The following is a 25,365-nucleotide window of genomic DNA, read 5'->3' on the forward strand; positions in this document are numbered from 1 at the left end:
TTATTTTTTATTTCTTCAATTTCTCTATTCAGATTCTGATCCATTATCTTCTGAATCTGCTTCACTTATAAATGTTTCTTGATTATTATAATTTTCAATATCAGATATTTCACTTAGTTCGCTTTCTATTTCAAAATAATCTCTCTGTAATATTCTTACTTTTTTCTTTGTGTAATCTGGACTTATATGGCCTATTTCTCCACAATTCCAACACTTACATTGTTTCTTATCTTTCTTATAAGGTTTATTTTTCTGTATATTATTTTTTCTTTTGTAATATTTTCTTCCAGATTTTATGTATTTTTTCTTAAAGTTTCTATATTTTTTAAACTTTCTGTTTTTATACTTTCTTTCATTTCTTTTTTCAGAATTACATCCCCATCTTGTAGGTTTTTCCATATCTTTACAACATATTCTAGTTAATTTTCCTTATTTTTTCAATAATTGTCTTTGTTGACATATATATGCAAATCTTTCATAAGAATTTTATTCTTGATCCTAGTGTTCTAGGTATTCCTATATTTTCTTTAATATATTTTTCAAATTCTATTTTAAAATATATTCCCCATGATTCCGGTAATTTATTATAATACATATCTTGATATACTTCTTGATTCTCATTACTATAAAATTGAGTATAATAGTAATCCTTGAATTCACAAGTATATTCCTTAATTTTACACATATCCCAAATTGTTAAATTAATTAGCTTAACTCTTGCATTATCTTTTTTTTGTATTGCTTCTTCTTCATAATTTCTTAGCCAATTTTCCCCTAAGAATTCATCTGCAATGTATTCTACCAATCTTTCTATTCCTAGTTTCTCTGATTTTATTATTTCTGTTTGTATATTTCTTTTTATTAATGATTTTGTATCACTACTAATTCCTTCCCACCAATTTCTAACATTTCCTTCAAAAGATGCAATTAAAAAATCTATTCTTCTTTCAATATTTTCCCATGTATCATTTTTATTATATAAAAAGAATAATATCATTGAATCTGCCCAAGTTATTAAGGCTTTCTTAGTGTCTATTTTGCAATCTAAGTCTAATTTTGTTCCTCCATGGTTAACATGTTTATCATAATTATTATTTAATTCAAATCTATTACTATATTTATTTCCTTTAGACGGTTGTTTATCTCTTATTTTATCATAAAATTGATTATATGGTTTATTATACATCGGAGCATAACTTTCTTCTAGATCTATTGATTCTTGTTTAGAGGTTCCTACTGGATTAGGTCCTCCTCCAGTATTCATTAAGATTTGGTATTCATCATCTATACTTTCTAGGTTTAAATGATCAAAATTATCTATAAGTAGATCTAATTCTTCATTCATTTTCTTTATCTTGATTTTCTTTAATTTTTTGTTTACTTAACATTTTTTCTCTAGATTCCTCTTCTTCTAATAATTTAGGTAATATATTTTTTCTAAACTCATCATCCATGCTTCCTGTTTCTATTATTATATTTTCTCTTTTAATATGTTTTTTCCCTATTCTGGTTATTTCTTTTTCTATAAATTTTTTATTTATTCTTTTATTCTTTTCTTCATTTTCTTTTAATTTTCTGACTTCAAATTTCAATATATTTATATCATTTCTAGCTTCTTTTATTTCATTCTTTATTTCTTGTACATCATTTATTAATGTTCTTATTAAATGTTTTAATTCTTCCATATGTTCACTGACTGACATCTTCTGTTATCGATTTTTCGATTGACAATAATAAATGCAATATGCTCAGCGTTTTTACAATCTCTTATCATTTTATCATACTTTTGTTTTATAACTTCAATACTTATTAGTTCTTTTAACTTTTCATAATACCTTGCTTTTTCTTTATATCTTTCTTGTTTTAATTTTAATATCTGTTTTTCTTGAGTTTTAGTCATTTCTCCAAGTATTAATAATTCATCTAAAATTTTATTATTTATTAATCTTATTCTTTCTAACTTCCTTTCTAAAATATTTTTAGTTTTTTCCATTATATTTTTATGATGATTCATATATTTCTCTATGGTATAATTCATTTTCAAATACTTCGATGATTATTTCATATGTACGTCTATCTTTGATAAATCCTACAATTAATTTATGTAATATTTGTTCCTTTATTTCTCTAGGTAAATTTCTAGTTATATATAATATTATTATTTTTAATTTATTAGGGATAGGGTTGTAAAATATATAACATTCTTTTTCTTCTATACACTGATAATGATTATTTATTTTTATGATTTCCATAATAAAGTGAAATATATATATGCTTAATATCTTTTTAATTATTTTTTCATGATCTCTCTGACTCTGATACCAAAGGACGGGTGCTACTATGAGCGAACAAAAATCTAATAATCTAAAAATCTAATAATTGTAAATCTAAAAATCTAAAATTTTAATATTCCAAAAACTCTTTTATTTTTGCTATTAAGTGTATATAAAATCTTAAAATAAAGACTAATATTTTGTATGCTTGTTGTAAACTATTTTTTATTAGTCTTCTCATAAATTTTTAAGTAATTTTTCAAAATCTAGTAATGTCTGAAAATTTATAATATCAATATCTGTTATCATATCTATGTTTGTTCTAAAAGGTATATCATATTTTGAGATATTTTTCTTTCTTTTTTCCAATTTATCTATTATATCTTGTATATCTTTTATGATTATTGATCTTATAATTCCTTTAGCAAAATTTTCTAATAAGTTTTCTTTGAAACATTTTAATATTTCTTGTGATGCATATAATTGTTCTTGATATCCTATCTTATCAATTTCTTTTTCAAATTTAATTTCTTTTTTTTAACTACCTTTTTTATATTATATGGTCCTCTCTTATATTTGGATTTTTCTATTTTATAATTATTCATTAATAATTCTCACAAATTTTTAGAAAAATTACTTGTTAGATTTTTTAAGGACTTGGATAGAAGATTTCTATTATGTAAAGGGTTGTTTTTAATATTTGTTTAAGGGTATTTTAGCTAGTTCAAGATGTTTAGAAAAGTTAAAGGTTATTTTGGAAAATGGCTAACATATTTGGGTTATTTTCATGCATTTCCCACCGTACTGCCACACGAATATCTCTTGGGAGGATTAGGGGAGCCCTACAAAATTGTATAAAGGCTATTGAATTACACCGTCGCTTTCTCAAGGTTTCCATAAGAGCTGGAACTGGAAAGTAAAAACTTTTTCAGTTTTAGTTCTTACTATCATGTGTTTCTTTGACTAACAATGCTAAAGTGGGTAAAGGAAACATGAAAAGAATTGTGTTCATCTTACTCTACTATATTGTCATGTAAATTTCTTGTAACGCCCCATTTTTTTCATTTTTTTAGAAGGGACCGTTACCAAGTTTCTTATTTTTGAAGAAATAGAATATACTTTTGGAACTTTAAAGAAAATTTGATAAATCGACTCTAGGAATTTAAAAGAGTAACCAACTAACATTTAAATTTAATTAAAATCATTCAACATCAATCTAAATGAAATACACCAACATGAATGTCAAAGCTGCAAAATAAATGTGCAGATACTAAACATGAACATGTCAAATAAAAGTCTAGTCATGAATATACTAAAAATATTTTTTTTGTTTACTTGGCAACCCAGAAGCATCTACTTGTCCAATCTTCCACGCGTCCAGCACGACCCATTCTAATCTAATTTTTTTTTTGTAAGAGTGAGTATTTTAAACAAAATGCTCAGTAAGATACGTGCACATTTCTATTCAATATAACATAAATATAAATGAAAAACATTCATACCCGACATTCATATGGTTCAAAGAATTTCTTTAGAATTTCCACATCCCGTAGGATTTAACATAATTGGACCTAACGGTCTGTCCCGAAGGATTTAACATAAAAAAAATCATTTCTTGAAATCTTAAGGCATCGAATGAAATCATAATATAGATATCATGGTGAATAAAAATATTAACCACTGCACTTACGTATCTTACCTTAAAAATCTGAATTCGTTAAAAACTTTGAAAATGGATTCTTCTGTTTCCCTTGACTTGAAGAATAGCAATGTATATGGAGTTTATAACTTTGTATGTATGAAATAACCGTTTTTGTAAGTTAAATAAATGTGCTTGGTGGGTGGGTAAAAGAAAATGACCAAGTATTTGAAAAAAAAAATCACCACATGATCTCATAACTTATACACACGTATACCACTAATAGAAATCAAAGCAAATAAAATGATAAGATTGGTTATAACTTTACCACGTGAAATCTCACAAACGCTAACCAATCAACGCAAAGGAACATACTAATTAATATTATAATAAATGGTTACATAAATTTCGTTTCAACCACAATAACTTGATAAAATGCATTCAAAATAAATTTCTCTTAAACCCGATTTACGTAATTTAACACGATCTACAAGATGATACCCATATTCATATATTTTTGTTAATATCTACTATACCCAATTATTGGGCACATAATATTTAGAAAAAAGTAAGAAAAATGCATAATTAGAAAATAATTAATTTTTTTAAAAAATATACATATATATTGTATTATCATTTTAATTAATGAACTTTAGTATAATGACAATGTTAGGCATGAACCAATTAATTTGCTAATGATCAAAGTTGCATTAACAAAATTTAAGACATACATAGGAGGTAAATAAAATTTGGAATGTTACATCTCTTCTCCCTTAAAATAATTTCGTCCTCGAAATTACCTTATCTAGACGAAAAGCTCTGGATACTTGGCTTTTATCTCTTCTTCTTTCTCTTAAGTAGCTTCTTCGACTCTATGATTTCTCCATCGAATTTTAACTAAGGCAACTTCCTTGTTCCTCAAAGCATGCACTTTCATCTCAATAATTTCCACAGGAGCCTCTTCATAAGTCAAGTCTTTCTGCACTTCTAGTGAGTCATAGCTTATCACATGCTTAGGATCATGCACATACTTTCTAAACATTGACACGTGGAACACGTTATGTACTGTCGATAATCTAGATGTCAATGCTAAACGGTACATCACATTTCCAATTCTTTCTAGAATTTCAAAAGGAAATTTCTTTCCGACTTCAAACTCAACCTTTTTTCTGGTTTGCATAGTTTTTTTGTCTATCTTGAGCTGACTTTATTCTGTCTCTAATTTTATCAACTGCTTGCACTGTTTTTGCAATAATTTCTGGATCCAAAATTCTATTTTCTCCGACTTTATCCCAATAAACTGGTGATCTACATCTTCTACCATAGAGAGCTTCATAAGGAGCAATACCAATAATAGCCTGAAAGCTATTATTGTATGCAAACTCTACTAATGGTAGAAATGACTCCCAACTACCTCCAAAATTCAAGACACATACTCGAAGCATATCTTCTAGAGTCTGAATAGTCCTTTCTGATTGTCTATCTGATTGGGGATGATGGGCAGTACTGAAATTTAACTTTGCTCCCATAGCTCCTTGCAAGCTCTTCCAAAATTTGGAAGTGAATCTTGGATCTCGGTTTGAGACGACAAAAGTCGGAACTCCATGCAGCCTGATAATTTCTTTGACATATAAGTGGGCAAACTGATCCATATTGTAATTCATTCGTACTAGAAGGAAGTGAGCTGATTTTGTCAATATATGCACAATTACCCAACTAGCATCATATCCCCGATTTTTCTTTGGAAAACCTCCACAAAATCCATAGCTATCTTCTTCCATTTCCACTCTAAAATTTCTAATGGGTTTAATGGCCCTGATAGTCTCTCATGTTTGGCCTTAACTTGCTGGCATATCATAGATTTCTCAACAAATAGATCAATTTTTCTTTTCATGTTCCTCCACCAAAATGTATCGCGAAGGTCTCGATACATCTTTGTACCGTCGGGATGCCCAGCGTACGGGACAGAGTGAGCTTCTTCTAATATCTCTTTCCTTATTCCTTCATCCTTCGGTACACATAGTCTTCCTCAAACGTCAAAGCATTATCATCTGCTATAGCAAAACCCTTTTGTTTACTTGTACCAACTTCTGCCTTAATCTTTCTCAAGAATGTGTCATTGTCTTAGGCATCTTTGATGCGATCCCTAAGTATAGGTTGGATCTTCAATAACGCAATCTTTGCAGTAACCTTAGTCGGCGGGATGACCACTTCCAATCTCAATTTCTCAAATTCCTTTAACAACTATCCTTCAGTTGTGGGTAAAGCTGCCAATTGTCCTACTGTCTTTGTACTAAGGGCATCAGCGATTATATTTGCTTTACCCAGATGGTAATGAATAATGCAGTTAAAGTCCTTAACCAATTCCAACCACCTTCTCTACCTCATATTTAACTCCTTCTGTGTGAAGAAATATTTCAAGCTTTTGTGATCCGTATAGATGTCTCATTTCCCTCCATAGAGATAGTGACCCCATATCTTTAGAGCATGCACCACTGCCACCAATTCTAAATCGTGCTGGGTAGTTTTGCTTAGGTTGTTTTAACTATCTTGAAGCATAAGCGATCACCTTTCCATTCTGCATCAACACACACCCTTAACCCAGTTTAGATGCATCACTATATATAACAAATCCATCCGAGCCCTCTGGTATAGCCAATACTGGAGTTATGACCAATTTCTGTTTTAGTTCTTGAAAACTCTTATCGTACTTCTCAGCCCACTGAAATTTTACCCATTTTTTAATTAGTTAGGTCATTGGCCCAGCTATTTTAGAGAAACCTTCAATGAATCTTTGATAATAAATAGCCAATCCCAAAAAGTTACGGACTTCACCTATATTCGACGATTTAGGCCACTTGGTTACCGCCTCAACTTTAGTAGGGTCTACTTCAATTCCTTGTGCTGTAACCACATGACCCATAAAGCCTATAAGGTCCAACCAATATTCACACTTTTTGAATTTGGTATACAATTTCTCCTTCCTTAGTGTTTTTAGTACTATTTTAAGTTGTTCTTCATGTTGCTCCTTGTTCCTCGAATACACCAAAATATCATCAATGAAAACAATGAGGAATTTATCTAGATATTGATGTAATACCCGATTCATCAAGTCCATGAACACTGCAGGAGCATTCGTTAATCCAAAAGGCATTACAGTGAACTCGTAATGACCATAGCGAGTTCTAAATGCCGTCTTCGAAATATCGTTTGCCTTTACTTTCAGCTGGTGATAACCTGACCTTAAGTCAATCTTGGAAAATACTGTTGTACCCTTTAGTTGATCAAAGAGGTCTTTAATCCGTGGCAGGGGATATTTATTTTTAGTAGTTAACCGGTTTAGCTCACAGTAGTCAATGCACATTCTCACTGAACCATCTTTCTTCTTTACGAATAAAATCGGTGCACCTCAAGGAGATACACTTCGTCGGATGAAGCTTTTATCCAACAATTTTTGTAGCTGTATTTTCAATTCTTGTAGCTCCTTTTGTGCCATTCTATAAGGAGCTTTAGATACTGGCGCTGCTCCAGACACGAGATCAATTGTAAACTCAACTTGTCTATCTGGTGGAGTGCCAAGTAGATCATCAAGGAATACATTAATAAAATCTTGTACAATTGGTACCGCACTGAGAGAAACCTCCGATTGTTGTGCTCCAGATATATTTACCAAAAATCCATGTCAAGATTTCTTCTTCAACATCTTCTCTGCCTTCATGGTGGACACGATGCGAGGTAAAAACTTTACTTGTGCCGCGAAGAATCAAAACTCTTCCTCATTGGGTGTTTTACTTCACTTTCAAAACATCGGATGGTTGCATGATTGCTCCGTGACCAATCCATTCCCAGAATAACATCAAAGTCTTTCATATCTAAGATGCATAGGTCAACTTTTAATTACCTTCCATCCATTCCTAACTTTATCGCCCTAGCTATCCTATTGGTGTTCAATGTTCTACCTGATGGGATGGTAACTACTAAAACACTATCCAATTTTTCATATGGAATACATGATTTAGCAATAAATGCAGCAGAGACAAATGAATGAGTAGATCCCGAGTCAATAAGAACTATACAGGTAGTTCAGATACCGATAGAATACCTGTCATTACATTCGGATCCTTTGTTGCCTCTTCCTGGGTCAAAGCAAAGACCCTAGCTTTTCCTTTCTTAGTCTGCTCGTAGTCTTTCTTAGGTGGATATGCCTTGCAATCTGGAGCAAAATGCCTTTCTTGGCCACATCGATAGCACACATTCTTTTTAAACCAACATTCTCCCCTGTGGCCCTTGTTGCATTTAGGACATGGATGAATAACCTTATTTGGTTTGCTTGATCCTAATTCTGTGTTGGCTTTCTTGTTTTGTCCCAATCCTTTCCTTATGCTCGACCCATTCCACTTTCGTTTTCCAAAAGATTCATCACTTTTCTCGATCATCCTATCCATTTCCAATCGATCAGAAATTGACTGAGCTCGTTGTAGTACTTCACGGTAGGTTGTGGTATGGTGAGATGTCATGATTCCTCCAACCTCTGGACGTAATCCTAGATAAAACCTCCTGGCCTTCTTTGCTTCAGTGTCCACGAGGTGTAGGGCGTACCTAAAAAGCTGTTCAAACTTTCTTTCATAATCTTCAAGCGGCATTTTTCCCTGCTTCAATTGTAGAAATTCTGCCTCTCTTCGATCCTTTAGGGACTGGGAAAAGTATTTTTTCATTACTTCCTCTTTGAACTGTACCCAAGTCATGGCATGTTGTTCTGCTTCTGTTTTAGTGCGTAAAGCAAACTTCCACCAGTGGCCTGCTGCATCAATCAGCATAAATTCAGTGCATGATATCTTTTGTGTATCAATACATTCCATGTGTTTGAAAATCCACTCTAATCCTCTTAGCCACTTCTCGGCTACCAAAGGATCAGCTTTTCCATCAAAAGAAGGAGGTTTGAAGCGACGAAATTGCTCTACAATTGCACCCGTATTGTTGGCACTAGCTGGTGCATGTCGTCTACCAAGTTCATGCACTGTCCTCATAAGATCCCTTAATATAGCTACTTGGTCTTGTTGTTATGCCATTTCCTTTAAATCAACAAAATTTAAAATTTTGTTTTAGAAACCTTGGACAACACAGCTTATTATATTCAAAGGGAAAATTAAATCTCATGAATATGAATCCTTGAAACTAGGATGTACTATTGATTAAAATAAATCTCAAATAACATAAAGCATTTCCTTTCTGAATGGGAAGGAAAACATCATAGAATAAGGAAGTAGAATCTAAGTTTCTAATTTCCATGGATCCTACGAATCTTCTTTGGTGGAACATCGTCTTCTAAGGAGTCCTTTGCCTCGGGGCCGGACTCTATTTCTATTTCGACTTGTGGCTCAGGTTGTGGCTCGAGATTATCCTCTAACTCCAACCCCAAGTTATCTTCATGCTCCGATTCAGGCTCTTCCTCAGGGTTCGATTCATACTCGAGCCCGAGCTCTGGCTCGGCCTCATCTTCTACCTCGTCTGTAACTCATCTTCTGGCTCTTGTTGTGGTAGTAGGCTCTCATTCTACTAATCCAAAAGGGACTGACAATAAGTGCCAAACTCAATCATGTCAGAGTGTTCTAGAGGGTTACCTCCGCGCATCTCATCTCTAACCACAATTCTCACGTCTCTCCATTGAGGTGGAAGCGAGTTTATAAGATTATGAAAGACCTCGATATGCGTGATCTCTAGTCCTACATCAACTGCCGCCATACATCTCTCATAGATGTCTTGAACGTGTTCGACAAGCGAACGAGTCGAGTTCGTTACATAATTCTCATAAGACTGAATGATGGACCTTTGGTTCAGTGTTGCTTTACAAGCTGTTGTTTTTCTAGCTGTTCTATAAGTCCTAGCCATATCAGTCACATAATTGTCAAATTATGTTTGGTTTCTTTTGTTATCAATATCACATTATATATTATGCTCTCATTTTTTTTTCAAGGATTAATCATCATATCTCATTAAATATATAACAACATAATTAATTTCAAACATCATAATCATTTCAGGAAATCAAGCTTAAATGATTTATAAATCATGCTCGAAAAAATAAAATGGAACATAATATATTTATTCCGTACCTTGGATTCACTGAACAGTAGTTGATTGGCGGGTGTTAAGTGCCATGGGTCTTATTTTAATAGTTATTCAAGATTTAGATAAAATCTCATTATAGAACCATTAAGAAGCATGTATTTGTAACTTGTTACATAAAATTTGATTATTATTATTATTATTATTTTTTTTTTCACAAAAATAAAATGCTAACAACACATGACTATAAATCCATATCTATTCAACAATAGTAAACGAACAATTCATTTCATGCATGGTTGCGTGCTTTAAAATTGTAGTCGGCCGACTTTCCTTTACTTGATTTTTAATTTTTTTTTTGTAGACCAGGAAAAGAATTAAAAGCAATATCAATAACAGAAAGTCGAAAATGCACTTCTTCACTTAGATAAACCAATAAAGTTTCTATTATTTGATTTCTTGTAATAATAAACAACGAAGCTTAATAGGTCATTTATTCATAAGCAAATAATACGTTTAAATAAATTACCCCGTTTGTCATAGTTAGAAATAATTAAATTACCCCCTTTTTTTGGTAAGGTATGAATTACTTTTGAAATAAAAATTAAATTATTAAAAAAAAGCAAGTTGGGATTAAAAGTGACTTTTACGTTATCTAAGCTTAGCCAAACAAGCTAAGTTATGTACACATTTTATCAAAAGAATTTAGACGGTGTTGATTTGAAATCGGCTGAAAAATAAACCCATGGAAGTTGCATGAATCCACCAAAAAAAATACTATGCAATCAACAAGCAAATCAATAAATAAAATAAAAATAAATAAATAAACATTGAAAAAATAATTTTCCATCACATGACCAGATTTTTGAAATTCACAATTCTATAACTCACCAATTTTATTTCTATGGGACCAGTAACATGGCACATGGCTGTCACATTTTTTTTTATTCTATTTATTATTATCTTTTTTTTTTAAAGAACACTTATCTGTTCACGGTGAACAGTCACTGTTCACCTTGAACAGTGACTATTACCACTGTTCACGTAAATTTATTTTTATTAATTTTTTTGGATGGGACTACCAAATTTTGCATATAATTTCACTAACGAAAAATTCACATAACAGTTAAAGAATATAAATTTTTTTTCACTCAGTCTGCAAAAAGCTATGCCTAAGCTCTGATACAAAGCTATAATGCCCCATTTTTTTTCATTTTTTTAAAAAAAAAGGGAGTGTTAACAAGTTTCTTATTTTTGAAGAAATAAAATTTACTTTTGGAGCTTTAAAGAAAATTTGATAAATCGACTCTATGAATTAAAAAGAGTAACCAACTAACATTTAAATTTAATTAAAATCATTCAACATCAATTTAAATGAAATACACCTACATGAATGTCAAAGCTGCAAAATAAATATACATATACTAAACATGAACATGTCAAATAAAAGTTTAGTCATGAATATACTAAAAATCATTTTTTTTTTTGTTTACTTGGCAACCCAGAAGCATCCACTCATCCAATCTTTCACGTGTCCAGCACGACCTGCTCTAATCTAATTTTTTTTGTAAGAGAGAGTATTTTAAACAAAATACTTAGTAAGATACGTGCAAATTTCTATTCAACATAACATAAATATAAATGAAAAACATTCATACCCGACATTCATATGGTTCAAGGAATTTCTTTAGAATTCTCACATCTCGTAGGATTTAACATAATTGGACCTAACGGTCCATTCCGAAGGATTTAACATAAAAAAATCATTTCTTGGAACCTTAAAGCATTGAATGAAATCATAATATAGATATCGTGGTGAATAAATTTTTTTCACTGCACTTATGTATCTTACCTTAAAAATCTGAATTTGTTAAAAACTTTGAAAATGGATTCTTCTGTTTCCCTTGACTTGAAGAATAGCAAAGTATATGGAATTTATAACTTTGTATGTATGAATAACCGAGTGTGTGAGTTAATAAATATGCTTGGTGGGTGGGTAAAAAAAAATGGCCAATTATTTGAAAAAAAAAAAAACCACCACTTGATCTCATAACTTACACACATATACCACTAATAAAAATCAAAGCAAACAAAATGATAAGATTGGTTATTTCTTTACCACGTGAAATCTCACACACGCCAACCAATCAATGCAAAGGAACATAATAATTAATATTATATTAAATGGTTACATAAATTTCGTTTCGACCACAATAACTTGATAAAATGCGTTCAAAATAAATTTCTCTTAAACCCGATTTACGTAATTTAACACGATCTACAAGATGAGACCCATATTCATATATTTTTGTTAATATCTCCTATACCCAATTATTGGGCCCACATAATATTTAGAAAAAAAATAAGAAAAATGCATAATTAGAAAATAATTAATTTTTAAAAAATATATATACGTATATATTGTATTATCATTTTAATTAATGAACTTTATTATAATGACAATGTTAGGCATGGACCATTTAATTTGCTAATGATCAAAGTTGCATTACGTGGGAGGTAAATAAATTTTGGAATGTTACATTTCTAATATAGTACATCCGTGAAAACATAAATTTCTATATTTATTGAAAAGCCTAAAGTCATTGTAGTATCTAATATCTGAAAATATGATCTTTTTTTTTTCTTTGTGTGTGTGTGTGTGTTGGGGGGTTGGTGTATAATTTATGTTCTGTGATTTTCAGGGGTTGAAAAACAGTCATTGGATGGTATAAGAAGCGATAGAGGAAATGGTGACAGAGGTGAAGACAAGTACGACTATAGATAATTTTTTCTCATTTCGAAAAATAGAAAAATATTGTGCTTTTATTTATTTGGGTAATGAATATATATCTTGAGTCCTTTATTTTTACAAATGGTTAAAGCTGGGTAAATGAGGAATTATAGTCGAATCATAGCTCTATTGAATATTTTCTCTGAATTATGATGGTTGACTAGATTACTTAGTAGTAGTAAATATTTGACACAACAACAACAAACTAAACTTTTTTTTTGCATTTTTCTGTAAATTAGTGAATTTCTACGTGAATCTTTTTTCACCACTCTGTTTGATTTATTGCTAGATTTAGTAGGAGATATAAAATATTATATCCTTAGTAACTGCAAAAAGCTATGTTAGTTTTGGTCTACCTATTCCTCATTTTACCCGTTCTACCAAGATAGTGTCCCTATTGTGTAAGGGAATCTGTTTAGGAATATATATTTTTTAGTTTTTAATCTGATAACTCATGTCCATTGTCAAGCATTTCAAAACCTTATAATTGCCATCTTTTTCCATACAGATATATTAAACATGGATACCACATTTCATTGTAATTGGTATTTGGGTTTTGTATATAGTAAGTATTTTAGTAGCAAATTTTCAAGTACTTGGTATTTCCATTTTTTATCTAGTCCCATCGTCCAATGGAAATATATTATTGAATAAAAGATACCGTTTAGTTCAAAAAGTATGAAGGCGCCGATCATGGGTTTGCTTCTTGAAGGCGTTGATATTATTGAATAAAAGATACCGTTTCGTTCAAAAACATACAGACATCTTGGTTTTTTTTCCTTTTCTACACCCATGTCTCATATGTAGATTTTTTAAATCAAGAGAGGGTCTTTTCCTTCATATGAATAGTTCTTTTCCCATTTCAATTCCTTTCCATTCCTTCCAAGGAAAATATCAAAAAGTATCCTAAATCAACAAGTTAGTTTGAACTTTCAACGGGCCAGTGTGAACTTTCTTTATAAATTGCAGAGCTGACTCTTTAAAGTTCTGTTTCTTTGTGCTTTTCACATTGTTTGTTTTATGCTGATGTATCATTCTTTTGTAGAAACCTCGTTCTAGGGATTGAGGTGATCCTAAGACTATAGGGGTGAGATGAGAAAGAAATGAACAAGAATTCCATCGAGCAGGAACATGATGATGGTGTTCTACAAAGCATGTTCATGAAAAGAAGAAGCGTACGACAAGTAAAAAGGCAAATGATCTTCGGTTTGAAATAGAAGAACAAATGAAAGTTGTTGATACCAAAAGAAAAGAGAATAAAAAACATAGTGATCGTAATTCTATTCCTTCCCTCCCACTACCCTGAAAAGGAAAAAAAGATAGCTCTTTTTGCAGCTGAGGAAATATTTGAATTCCTGAACATACCAAGAAGCTTGAGAACAATATAAGTATTTTATTAGCTTCTTTTATTCTTTAAGATTTTGATGTTACTCGTAATTGCTTGTGAAAGTTAATATCATTCTCTGCATGATGTCTGCTACCCATGGTCCTATTAAAGCAACAACAACAAATACCACCAACCATTCCAAATATGATTCCCAATAGTTTAATCTTATGCTTCTTTTATAATCAAGTCTACAATGTTCTTAATGCTATAACAAAGAGTTCGAAAAGCCATATTTCTTGCATGTCGCTAATTAGAGCCACAAAGCAGTAGGAAAAAAAAGAAGCACATCTTTTTTCTTCAATACACTTCACTTTTTTATATGATATTTGTCGTTTTAGGGCCCGATATATCTTATATCATTTGTTTTCAGAATATCTTCTGTCTCTTTAGGTCAAGTCAATAGTTCTTTTTAATAATTGTAAGATATTTGATCCTTTTAGGGTTTGGACATATTGGGTGTTTAGTTCTTCGAATACCAACTTTCAAGGATAATATAGTTGTGGTAGCAGTCAGTGATCTTAATAATGATGCTAGGTACATGGTGAGTATTGCTTTGTGTGACCGATTGGTTATATATCTTCTTTTTTTTCTCACCTTTCAATAACTTAGGTGCCCCAAAGTGTTTTAGAAAATGGCAAAAATATGTACTCATCATTCTTTCAAGCTTACATGTTTAAGTATGACTCTATTCATGGACCCTGTAAGGGAACCATCAATGTTGTCGATGAGTTCACTTTGGAAATCAATGGAAAGAAAATTAAAATTAGCAGCAAAATGAATCACTAGAATTCCGTGTTAGAAGTTTGATCATTGTTCTTTACTAGCACACTGATTGACACTACGTATGTATTTGAGCCTTTAGTCTGCCTGTTCTAATTCAAAATCCCTTGTATAGAGACCCAATAGAGATTCCTTGGAGTGATTATGGGGTTGACTATGTAGTTGAATCTTCTGGTGTTTTTATTACTATTGACATGGTCTCAGTACATAAAAAAAGTATATTACAAAGTTGTTTCGTTTCTTATCTGATCTGGTATGAAAAATTGCCAAATTTAACACCATTGACCTTTTTCTCAAGGGTGGTGCAAAGCAGGTTGTAATATCAGCTCCATCGAAGTAAATGAAAACCAACTGATGAGTTTGTTTCGCTCATGAATTTTTCACAATTTTAGCTTGATTATTTGCTAGATCTTGTGAGTATAGAACATTTTTTTTTATGTATTTGTTAGTGTTGTTTTGAAAATTAGGAAAGGTGATGTTAAAAGAGAAATTAAAGCGGACGAAGAGATCAAAAATAAGAAAATTGGGGCAGAAAGACAACGTTTAGGCTCTGCATTCGTAGCGCCTAGGTGCTACGAAACTTAAAAAATGAAACTTGAACTCGAGAAACAGTGCCTAGGCGCTGCAATCATAGCACCCAGGCGCTATTATCAGCGCCTTGGCGCTGCGCTTAAATTGACGTGGCGCATAGGCACTGCGCCGGGGTCATCTAGGGCACGTTTTTGGGCCGTTTTGAAGTCCATAAAAAACCCTACTCTCTACACAAATGGAGGAGGCACCTATAAATACATTTTTCTCACACTTTTGAGGGGTTCTTCACACATTGGGAGATAAGACAACAAAAATGGAGTTCCAAAAGAGAATTTCAAGGAGAATAACACCAAACAATTGAAGATTTGAAGCATTGATTGGAAGGAGAAGAAGATCTTCGTGCAAGAATTTTACTTTTTCTTCTACATCTTTATTACAAATTCGGTGATGTATTCTACGACAATTTACTATATTTATTCTTGCATTATGAGTAGTTAAATTTATTGTTAGGAATGTAACCAATTGAGCTCCTTTACATTCTCTTATTAAGATTCTTAGTTTTTAATTTTTCCATGTGTTGATTTTGCTATGAGTTGAATGTATTAAATTATCTGATCAATAATTTGATGATTTTTGTGAATTCTTTACAAATAGAGATATGAGTTTAGGATTTAGACCATGTAGTAAAATTCAGTTCATTGGTATAATGAGTAGAGATATTTATACTATTTATTGCGGTCATAATTGAATTCATAGGACAAAGAACTTGTTTAACTAAGTTGAATTTGCATAGAGATATGGAATTTAATTAGTTGAATAGGTTCCATGAGAACTCGAGACGAGTAAATTGAATACAATAAGAGAATTCGATCGAACACTACATTAGAATTGTGTTTTAATTTGAGATGTAAAGTTGATCAATAAGTGAAGTTATTCTGCCATAATATCAATTCATTATTTGATTTTCCAACTAATCGTGTGAGCATTCATTTATTTTCTAAATTTTAGATTAAAACTCAAATCATACAACTTTTAATTTATTTTCATCAAATAGTAGTTAAAGAAAAAAATTGAATTAAGTGCTAGAAAATAGTCATTCTGGGATCGACAATCTAAACTCTTAGGTTCACTATTACTTGTTACTGTTCGTACACTTGCGAAACTAAAATACACAACACCTACAAGCCAAGTATGGTTAGAAATTTTTCCAATGCTAACTGTACCACCAATTGCCTTTTGCTTTGGCCAAGATTGAATTGCATTCTCTAATTTCAAGGATCACAGTTAATTTTACTTATCAAATAGACAAAGGAGTCCTTTAAGATTATCTTTTTCTTATAGGTGCGTGCTGTTCTTCAAGGGATTCTTTTAAATGATTTAATCTTTTTTCTTTTTAAAGCCAGTGTAGGAAGATTACTATATTTGTTAAGCATGTTTTTCGTTATTTTTCTTTGCAGGTGGTTCCCAAGGAGTTTGGTATCTTAGACGGTTTGATGATGACTGTCCGTGCAACAACAGGTATGTGTTGTGTGCCCACAACTACACACAGTGCACTTCCAAAATAGTTTAGATTTTTCCCTTAGCTTGTCATTGTTCTTATGCTTATCCCGTAAATCTTCTTCTTGATTCCGTAAATCTTCTTCTTGATAAATGTTCTTCAGTGACACAAAAGACACTTGATAGTCCATAGATGAAGGACTCTAGAGGGGTGTTGTGGGACTGGCCAAAACATCATTCCCAGTTCTACTGGTACGACAAAGGTATGCAGTAGTCTCCATTTGAAAAATTTATTAATCTACAAATATTTATGTAATATCTGGTGATAGTTGTTGACTCAACTCATAGGCTGCTGGAAAAGTACTTCCAGAATTCAACGACAAGCTTACTAGAATGGTTTTCCATGTCCCATCCCCTAATGTCTCTGTTGTAGACCTAACTTGTCGACTTGAGAAGAGTGCTTCGTTTTTACAAAGGAAGTACAGTTCAAAGATATGCTCTTCACTTTACAGGTTAGAGTAAAACTCATTTTCTTGGTGCAGTAATATCATTTGTAGATGATATTTTGTGATTGTTGACGGACTCTCAACTGTTGCATATTGGATTCGTATAGCAGTTTCAATTTCGAACTATTCTTTTTGAAATTTTTCTTAAGTTTCTATTAGTACTTAAATCCACTAAAAGCCCATTTATGGTAGTTCAAAAGTTTCATTATGAAGTTATTAATTGAGTACCAATTCAATGACATAACTATTTTTTTGCTTTTTATAAAATGGAAGAAGTTTATGAATAGGTCAAAAAAAAAAAAAATGATAAAAAGAGCATTTGTTTCTAATGTAATGATGTGAATGATGGAAACAAGGTTGGGCATTTTCTTTTCCTTTTTTGATTGCAAGAAATATTCATCCGGGTGTCATTCTTGTTGACTCGTTCCTTTTATCAAACCATTTTTTTGAATGCTTATTCATCTTAACCATCACCTAAACATTATTTACTTTCTAATTACACTTCATTAAGTTTATTCTAATGCTATATACTATTTTATATGAACTTTATTACCATGTCATTTAATCTTTTGTATAGTTTCTATGACTGCTCAAAAAAGTAAATCTGACATTTGTTCTCATTCTTCGTTGAAATTTTAGGACATATGTATCATAGTTCTGATTATTCCCATCATTATAATCCTACAAAACATCTCATCTCGTCTTCATAGCATCAATAAAATGGAAATGTCTAAGGGACTTGCTCTTTTAAATATCTAATATTGAATTATGAATGACGTCTTTCACTTTATGTGCAGATAAAACTTTACTCTATGGGAAGCAAGGCATCAAATTTACCCGATGATGTGAAAAAAAATTGTGGCGAACTTAGGATACTGCAAGAAATTAAGAGATTATTCATGATTGTTGAAACTCGAGTAAGACTAGGTCGCACTTTAAGTTTTTTACTTATCTCATGTTGTAACTTTTATGTCAAAGCCATATTAATTTCTCTGTTCATAATTCAATTTACCGAAATGAAATATATTATACATGCATGTTTTTATTCTAGATGACAATCATACAAGAAATATTCACTTTTAAGAGCTTTCTTCATGTACTACTGAATCCTAGATCAACTTCCAATTATATGTATAAAAACTACAAAATTTGTAGTTGAAAAGACCTTCTCACAGACTCGCAGTACCTTAACAAACCATGTCATTAGCATTTAAATATGATTTCTGTGCCATTTGTCAATTCATTATCCTTAATATCAACTAACATAATTGATACTCCTGATTTATTCTTCATTTTGCCACTCTTGTTTTACTCGTTACAGTTCTCACGCATTTTCATAAAATCAATTCTCCTTATTAAGAAGAAGCATCAAATGCCCAAGAGAACTAAAAGAAAAAAAAAGTAATTTCTTTTGCATTACTTATTTTCTTAATTATTTTTTTAACCTGTGAAAGAAGAAGTTCGATTGTTTGCGGAACATCATCTTGCTCTCTCCATCTTATTGTTTTAACTTTGGCACTCACATACTCTTCAGGCTATATATTAAATGCCACATCTAAATACATAGTGAACTTTGCATGAGAATTCTTCAACTTCTTTATTAGCCTCAAGAAAAACAAGAAGTTCGATTGGTAAACCGAATCACTACAAGATTGGGATTCTATTTTTTAGAGTCTACTAGGAAATGCAATGGATGTACTGCAACGGACAGTGTTGGATCATGTTTGATGATGATGGATTCATTTCAAGGCATACAAATATGAAGTATGGGCTTAGAGATAATTTTGGTGTAGGTGAGCTTTATATATTAATTATATTAAACATTAAAAAGGTTTAAAATAAAATAAAATAAAATTTTGGTGGTTATGAACTCTTAGCTCGTGAGCTCTAATGAATAATGAAGTGCTCATTTGCAGTTGACATTTTTTACACTGAAAAGTTCTCATTTTTAGTGTTTGGTTTGTATAGTTTTGTTTATCTTAAAATTATGAATTCAAGATGTGCCTGTGTTCAAAATGCACATCTTCAATGCAGGCTGAAGAAGTAGATACCCCAATTTCAGAACAAACTCACGTGATTGGTCCACAAGAAGCCCATATTCAGGAATGTGCACACTTATTGTCAGAGGAATATAAAGAACATGTTTTTTTTCCATGTTGCACAAAACTCTGCTAGCAAAGTAATTAATCAAATACAATTGAACATATTACACACATTTCTTTTAAGATATACACCACCATCTACCAAATAATCTATATTGAATCAATGGATATATCTTTCATTACTATTTAACATTGAACACGTTAACATTACCTTAAAAAATAATACAACCCATGCATCGTACGGGCAAAAAACTAGTTTATAAAAAAAAAAAAGTGACATCGTGTCACTTTAAAGTCACTGTTTATAGTGATACTTAATTTTATACAATATTTTTTGCTTTCAAAAAGCTTTACATATGATTTTTCAAAAAACCTTTACTTTTAATGATATTTTTGTAAGTATCCCTTAAATAAATGGGAACAATATATGACTCTATTATAAAGTGAAGAAAAGAGAAGAGAATAGAGAGAAGTCAATAAATTTGTGTGTGTTTTATTAAAGGCCAAAGCCTTGTATTTATAAGACAGAATCAGGGATACAACAATAATTATCTCTAGGGCTGTAGGGGTATAATTGTCATTCACTCTAAACCCTAATAAACTTTTCTTTTATAACACTCCCTATTGAATAACACATTACAAAATATTTGTCTCATTAAAAACCTTGTTTGATAAAAACTCAATGAGAAAAAAATCAAAACGAAGGAAAAAGAGTATAGTTATTTTGGAGTACTAAAAATAAATGCCGCCTCATTAAAACTTTGTTAGGAAAACCCAGTGGGATAAAATTTAAGTGAAGGAAAAAGAGTACAACTACTCTCCATGATGTTGTTCACTGAAAATCTTTGAGTCGACGCATTCCAATCTCATGAACTAATTTCTTGAATGTAGAGGTTGGCAATGCTTTTGTGAATAAATCGATCATATTGTCACTTGAGCGAATTTGTTAGATATCGATGTCGCCATTTTTTTGAAGCTCGTGTACATGAAAGAATTTTGGAGAAATATGCTTCGTCCTATCACCTTTGATATAGCCTCCTCTAAGTGGTGCAATACAAGTTGCATTGTTTTCATACATAATTGTTGGACTATACTTTGTTGAAGTTAATCCGCATGATACTTGGGTATGATGGGTCATGTTTCTCAACCATACACATTCTCGGCCTGCTTCATGGATTGTAATAATTTCAGAATGATTTGAAGATGTTACTTTCAAGAATTGCTTCACAGATCTTCATGATATAGCTGTTCCTCCCCGTGTAAACACATAACTTGTTTGTAATTTAGTTTTATGTAGGTCAGATAGATAACCTTCATTTGCATAGCCCATTAAAACGGATCCTGAATTTTGAGAATAAAATAATTCCAAATCAATAGTACCCTTTAGGTAACGAAAATATGTTTAACATCATTCCAATGTCTTTGAGTTGGTGTAGAACTATATTTTGCAAGGAGATTTACAGAAAAAGCTATGTTGGGTCGAGTGTAATTTACAAGATAAGTTAATACTCCAATTGCATTAAGATATTGTACTTCAGGACCAAGAATATTTTCCCCATCTTCAAGTGGACGAAATGGATCATTTTTTAAATCAAGTGATCAAACAACCATAGGTGATGCCAATGGATGTGCATTATTCATTTAAAAACGTTTTAAAACTTTTTCTGAATACGTAGATTGGTGAACAAATAATCTATCTACGAAATATCCAATCTATGATCTAAGACAAAATTTGATTTTTCCCAAATCCTTCATTTCAAATTCATTTTTCAAATAATCAGTAGTTTTCTTGAGCTTTTCAGGAGTTTCAATTAAATTTAAATCATCAACATAAACTGCCACAATTGCAAATCCATTATTTGTTTTCTCTATGAAAACACATGCACAGATATCGTCATTTTTATAACCTTCATTCAAAAAATATTCGCTAAGACGATTATACCACATGCGTCCGAATTGTTTAATCCATATAATGATCTTTGCAATTTAATTGAGAACATGCTTCTGGGGCATGTATCATTTGTTCTTAACACCTTAAGTCCTTCAGGAACTTTCATAAATATGTTACTATCAAGTGAACTATACAAATATGCAGTTACTACATCCATAAGGCGCATATCAAACTTTTGTGACACAGTCAAACTAATTAAGAGTGTAAAAGTGATGGTGTCCATTACGGGATAATATGTTTCCTCGTAATCAATTCCTGATCTTTGTGAGAAACCTTGAGCTATTAGTCGGGCTTTGTACCTTGTAATTTCATTATTTTCACCCCTCTTTCATACAAAAGCCCATTTGTATCCAATAGAGATTACATTTTTAGGTGTTAGAACTACGGGTCCAAATACTTTTCGTTTCTCCAAAGAATTCAATTCCGCCTGTATGACCTCTTTCCATTTTGACCAATCATTTCTATTTTGATAGTCTTTAACCGACTGTAGTTTAAGATCCTCATTTTGCATAATATCAAAAATCCCATTAAAGACGAAAATATTGTCTATAACAACATTATTTCTTTCTCATAATTTATGAGATAACATATAATTTATTGAAATTTCATTATTTTTGGACACTTGTAATTTTTCAGGAACTGTATTTTCAATATATGATTGATCAATCTTTTCTAATCTGATTTCTTTCGAAGTTTTTAGTTGGTTTTTCTCATGTACTTTTCTTTTTCGAGGTACAGAGTTTTTTGAACCAAATGGTCGACTATGCTTCTGGCGTATTTGAGATTCATTTGCTACAATAGATTGTCCTGTAGGGATATCAATTTTTACTGGAATATTTTCTACCGGAACATATGACTTTGTCACTTTTCTTGTGTCAACAAATACATCAGGTAATTGATTTCCAACTCTTTGCAGATGAATAATTTTTTCAACCTCTTGCTCACATTGATTGTTGTGGGGATCGAAGTGAGATAGAGTTGTTTCATTCTACATAATTTTACCTTGTTTTTCAGGATGTAATTTTTCTCCTCCCAAAGTTGGGAAAGTCATTTCATTAAAATGACAATCTACAAAACGTGCAGTAAATAAATCACCCATTAAAGGCTCAAGATACCTAATAATTGATGGTGAATCAAAACCCATATAAATCTCACGTCTTCGTTGAGGACTCGTTTTAGTACATGTGTGGATGAAATAGAAACTTGGACAGCACAACCAAAGACCTGTAGGTGAGAAATATCGGGTTCATAACTAAATGTCAATTGCAAAGGTGAATATTGATAATACGAACCAATGATGCAGCATGTAATATGGCATGACCCCAAACAAAAGCTGGGAGTTTTGTTTTATAAGTAATGATCTAGCAATAAATTGTAGACGTTTAATAAACGACTCTGTCAAACCATTTTGTGTATGGTCATGCACAACTGAATGTTCAATTACAATCCCGATTGACAATAATCATCGAATGCTTGTGATCTAAATTCACCAGCATTGTCAAGGTGAATAGTTTTAATTGAGTAATCGAAAAATTGTGATTGTGATTTTATAATTTAAGCAAGTAGTTGATAAGTGTATTTTATACACTTATTCGAGACCTTAAAAAGATAATATTTAGTGATTCTCTGATAAATTATGTATAAATTGTTGTAATTGATGTTGAATGGGTAAAATTCAATATTGGTACAAGAAAGTAGAAGAAACGAGAGGAAAACCCGAAAAAAGAGTGAAATCCAAAAGTTGGGGACCAAGTTGTAATAACTCAATAGTTGATCTGGACCATGAATAGGAGATTGAAATGTTTGGAGGTCAAATTGAATATTTTGGAAGGTGATAGATTTGAATTGAATCAAAGAATACATAAGTTGCAAGAATGAAAGGACTCAAGCACTGATTTTCATTATCTAAAAAAGACCAAGGACTTAAAGTGTAATATATGATTAGAGACCCTTTTCTAGTCAACTATTGCGGCTGGAAATGTATGTATATGCAGGAGATAAGGGAAATTAGGGTTGCAATTGAATATATTTTCCACGCAATTGAATTGGGGGCCAATATCATCTCTACGCACGAAAGTCGGAGCCGGGAGTTTTTTTTCTGGGGTCAATTTTGGTGGATGTTATTATTTTATTTACACGTAAAAACACTTACTGAGGAGGGAGAAAAAGGGACGGTCAATATTTTTATATTGGACAGACACTTTGGTCGAGGGCTACTGCCATTAATAGAGAGATATAAGAAATTGCGGCTGTTTGGGGAATTAAAGAGGGATTGCCGGCTGCTGATCTTAAAATCGAGAGAGAAAACACGTGCAGAAAAGAGGCAAAGGCAGTGGAGGCTAGAGCAAAAATTGGGGATTATTTCTGCCAATTATCGGTGATGAATTTCTTGTTTTTCTCTCATTAATATGCTTAGTTAAATTTATTTTTAGGACGAACAATGTAATTGATTTGAGACTTTTATTTCTTTTATTTGAGATTCTTGTTCTTTTATAATTTATGTGTGAATTTGAATTATGTTTTTAATGTTTTGAATTTTCTGGCCCATTAATCAATGATTTCGTGGACAATAATTACGTAGAGATGCAAATTCTTATTTAGACCTTATATTAAAATTCGGTAAATTAATATAACGTGTAGAGATACCTATATTAATTGTTGCGGTCCTATATGAATTCTTAGAACTATTATTTCATTTAAATAATGTCGATTCGCATAGAGATATGGAGTTCAATTATTTAAATAGGCTCAATGAGAACTCGAGGGGGGTAAATTGAATACCATAGAAGAATTCGACCGAACATTACTTTAGTTTTATGAATCTCGATATTAGAAGTAAAGGTAACCAATAGGTGAATTTGTTCCACCATAACGTCCATTTATTGTTTGAATTCCAAATCACTTTTTGTTGCATCCATTTACATTTTTAATAGTTGAATTTAAAAATCACATTCAATTATTGAGCATTAAAAGTATAGTTCTCGTAGGAACGATAATTCGAACTTAAAAGGTCCACTTTACTACTTATTACGATCCATCCACTTGCGGTCGAGCAAAGGCTACATTCCTAGTAGAAAGTAGGCAAACATGTGACCATCTAGTAGAATAATCAATTAATACCATAAAATAATGAAATGGTCCACATGGTGGGTGCATTGACCCACATATATCTCCATGAATTCTTTGCAAGAAAGTTGGAGATTCAATAGTGACATTTGTAATTGAAAGTCTAATTACTAACTTGCCTTACGAACAAGTTACACATGGATAATCATTAGGTAAAAGAATTTTCTGATTCTTTAAAGGATGTCCGTGTTAATTGTTTATTATTCGACTCATCATTATAGCTCATGGATGTCCAAGTCAATCATGCCAAAGAATAAAATTTTTTGGGTCAACGAACTTCTGATTCGTGACATTATTTGATTCAACCATTTTTATAAATGTATAATACATGTCAGATGGGAGTGAATGAAAATTTTCTTTTATCTGCTTCTGACCAGATACAAAAGAAGTTATGCAAAGATATTCGACATTATTTTCTTGCGTCGTCTCAATATGGTATCCATTGCAGCGGATATCTTTAAAACTAATCGAATTTCTTTTGGTTTGCTAAAATAAAGTGCATCGTCAATATATAATTTTGTATTATTTGGCAAAATAATACAAGCTCTTCCAGAGCCTTCAACGATATTCAATGCACCTGATATTGTATTGATATTATTTTCTTTTAATGTTAAGTCCAAAAAATATTTTTTGTCTTAAATAATAGTATTTGTAGTTGCACTATCAATTAAGCAGGTGTCTTAACAATCCATCATGAATCTATCAATATAACAAAA

General features: G+C 31.5%; 3 protein-coding genes across 3 annotated transcripts; 1 reads left to right on the forward strand and 2 right to left on the reverse strand.

The window, feature by feature from the left end:
- Positions 1-7,321: 7,321 nt before the first annotated feature.
- LOC111371135 lies at positions 7,322-8,939 on the reverse strand. The gene is made up of 2 exons (XM_022993042.1): positions 8,015-8,939; positions 7,322-7,476 (listed from the first exon to the last, which is right to left on the reverse strand). Exons 1-2 carry the CDS (start codon positions 8,937-8,939, stop codon positions 7,322-7,324), a joined length of 1,080 nt encoding a protein of 359 aa, XP_022848810.1.
- A 251-nt stretch (positions 8,940-9,190) lies between these two features.
- On the reverse strand, positions 9,191-9,801 carry LOC111371136 (protein TsetseEP-like). Its single transcript, XM_022993044.1, has 2 exons — positions 9,534-9,801; positions 9,191-9,420 (listed from the first exon to the last, which is right to left on the reverse strand). The coding sequence occupies exons 1-2, from the start codon at positions 9,799-9,801 to the stop codon at positions 9,191-9,193; spliced, it is 498 nt and encodes a 165-aa protein (XP_022848812.1).
- Positions 9,802-16,651: 6,850 nt separating this feature from the next.
- On the forward strand, positions 16,652-17,486 carry LOC111371137 (glyceraldehyde-3-phosphate dehydrogenase GAPCP2, chloroplastic-like). Its single transcript, XM_022993045.1, is given in 5 exon segments — positions 16,652-16,716; positions 16,923-16,985; positions 17,129-17,181; positions 17,183-17,227; positions 17,313-17,486. Coding segments are annotated over 5 exon segments (393 nt in total). The 5' UTR covers positions 16,652-16,658.
- The last annotated feature ends 7,879 nt before the right edge of the window (positions 17,487-25,365 follow it).

Source organism: Olea europaea, chromosome 22 (assembly GCF_002742605.1).
Source record: "Olea europaea var. sylvestris chromosome 22, O_europaea_v1, whole genome shotgun sequence".
NCBI classification, from domain to species: Eukaryota; Viridiplantae; Streptophyta; class Magnoliopsida; order Lamiales; family Oleaceae; genus Olea; species Olea europaea.

Bases quoted from the DNA above. Each gene is read 5' to 3' on its own strand.
- LOC111371135 (XM_022993042.1), bottom strand. From the start codon at position 8,939: ATGAGGACAGTGCATGAACTTGGTAGACGACATGCACCAGCTAGTGCC. The intron at 7,477-8,014 runs GTATTCTATCGG...GCACTCCACCAG, and splicing joins GGATCCGAATGTAATGACAG to ATAGACAAGTTGAGTTTACA.
- LOC111371136 (XM_022993044.1), bottom strand. From the start codon at position 9,801: ATGGCTAGGACTTATAGAACAGCTAGAAAAACAACAGCTTGTAAAGCA. The intron at 9,421-9,533 runs GTAACCCTCTAG...GATGAGTTACAG, and splicing joins TAGAGATGAGATGCGCGGAG to ACGAGGTAGAAGATGAGGCC.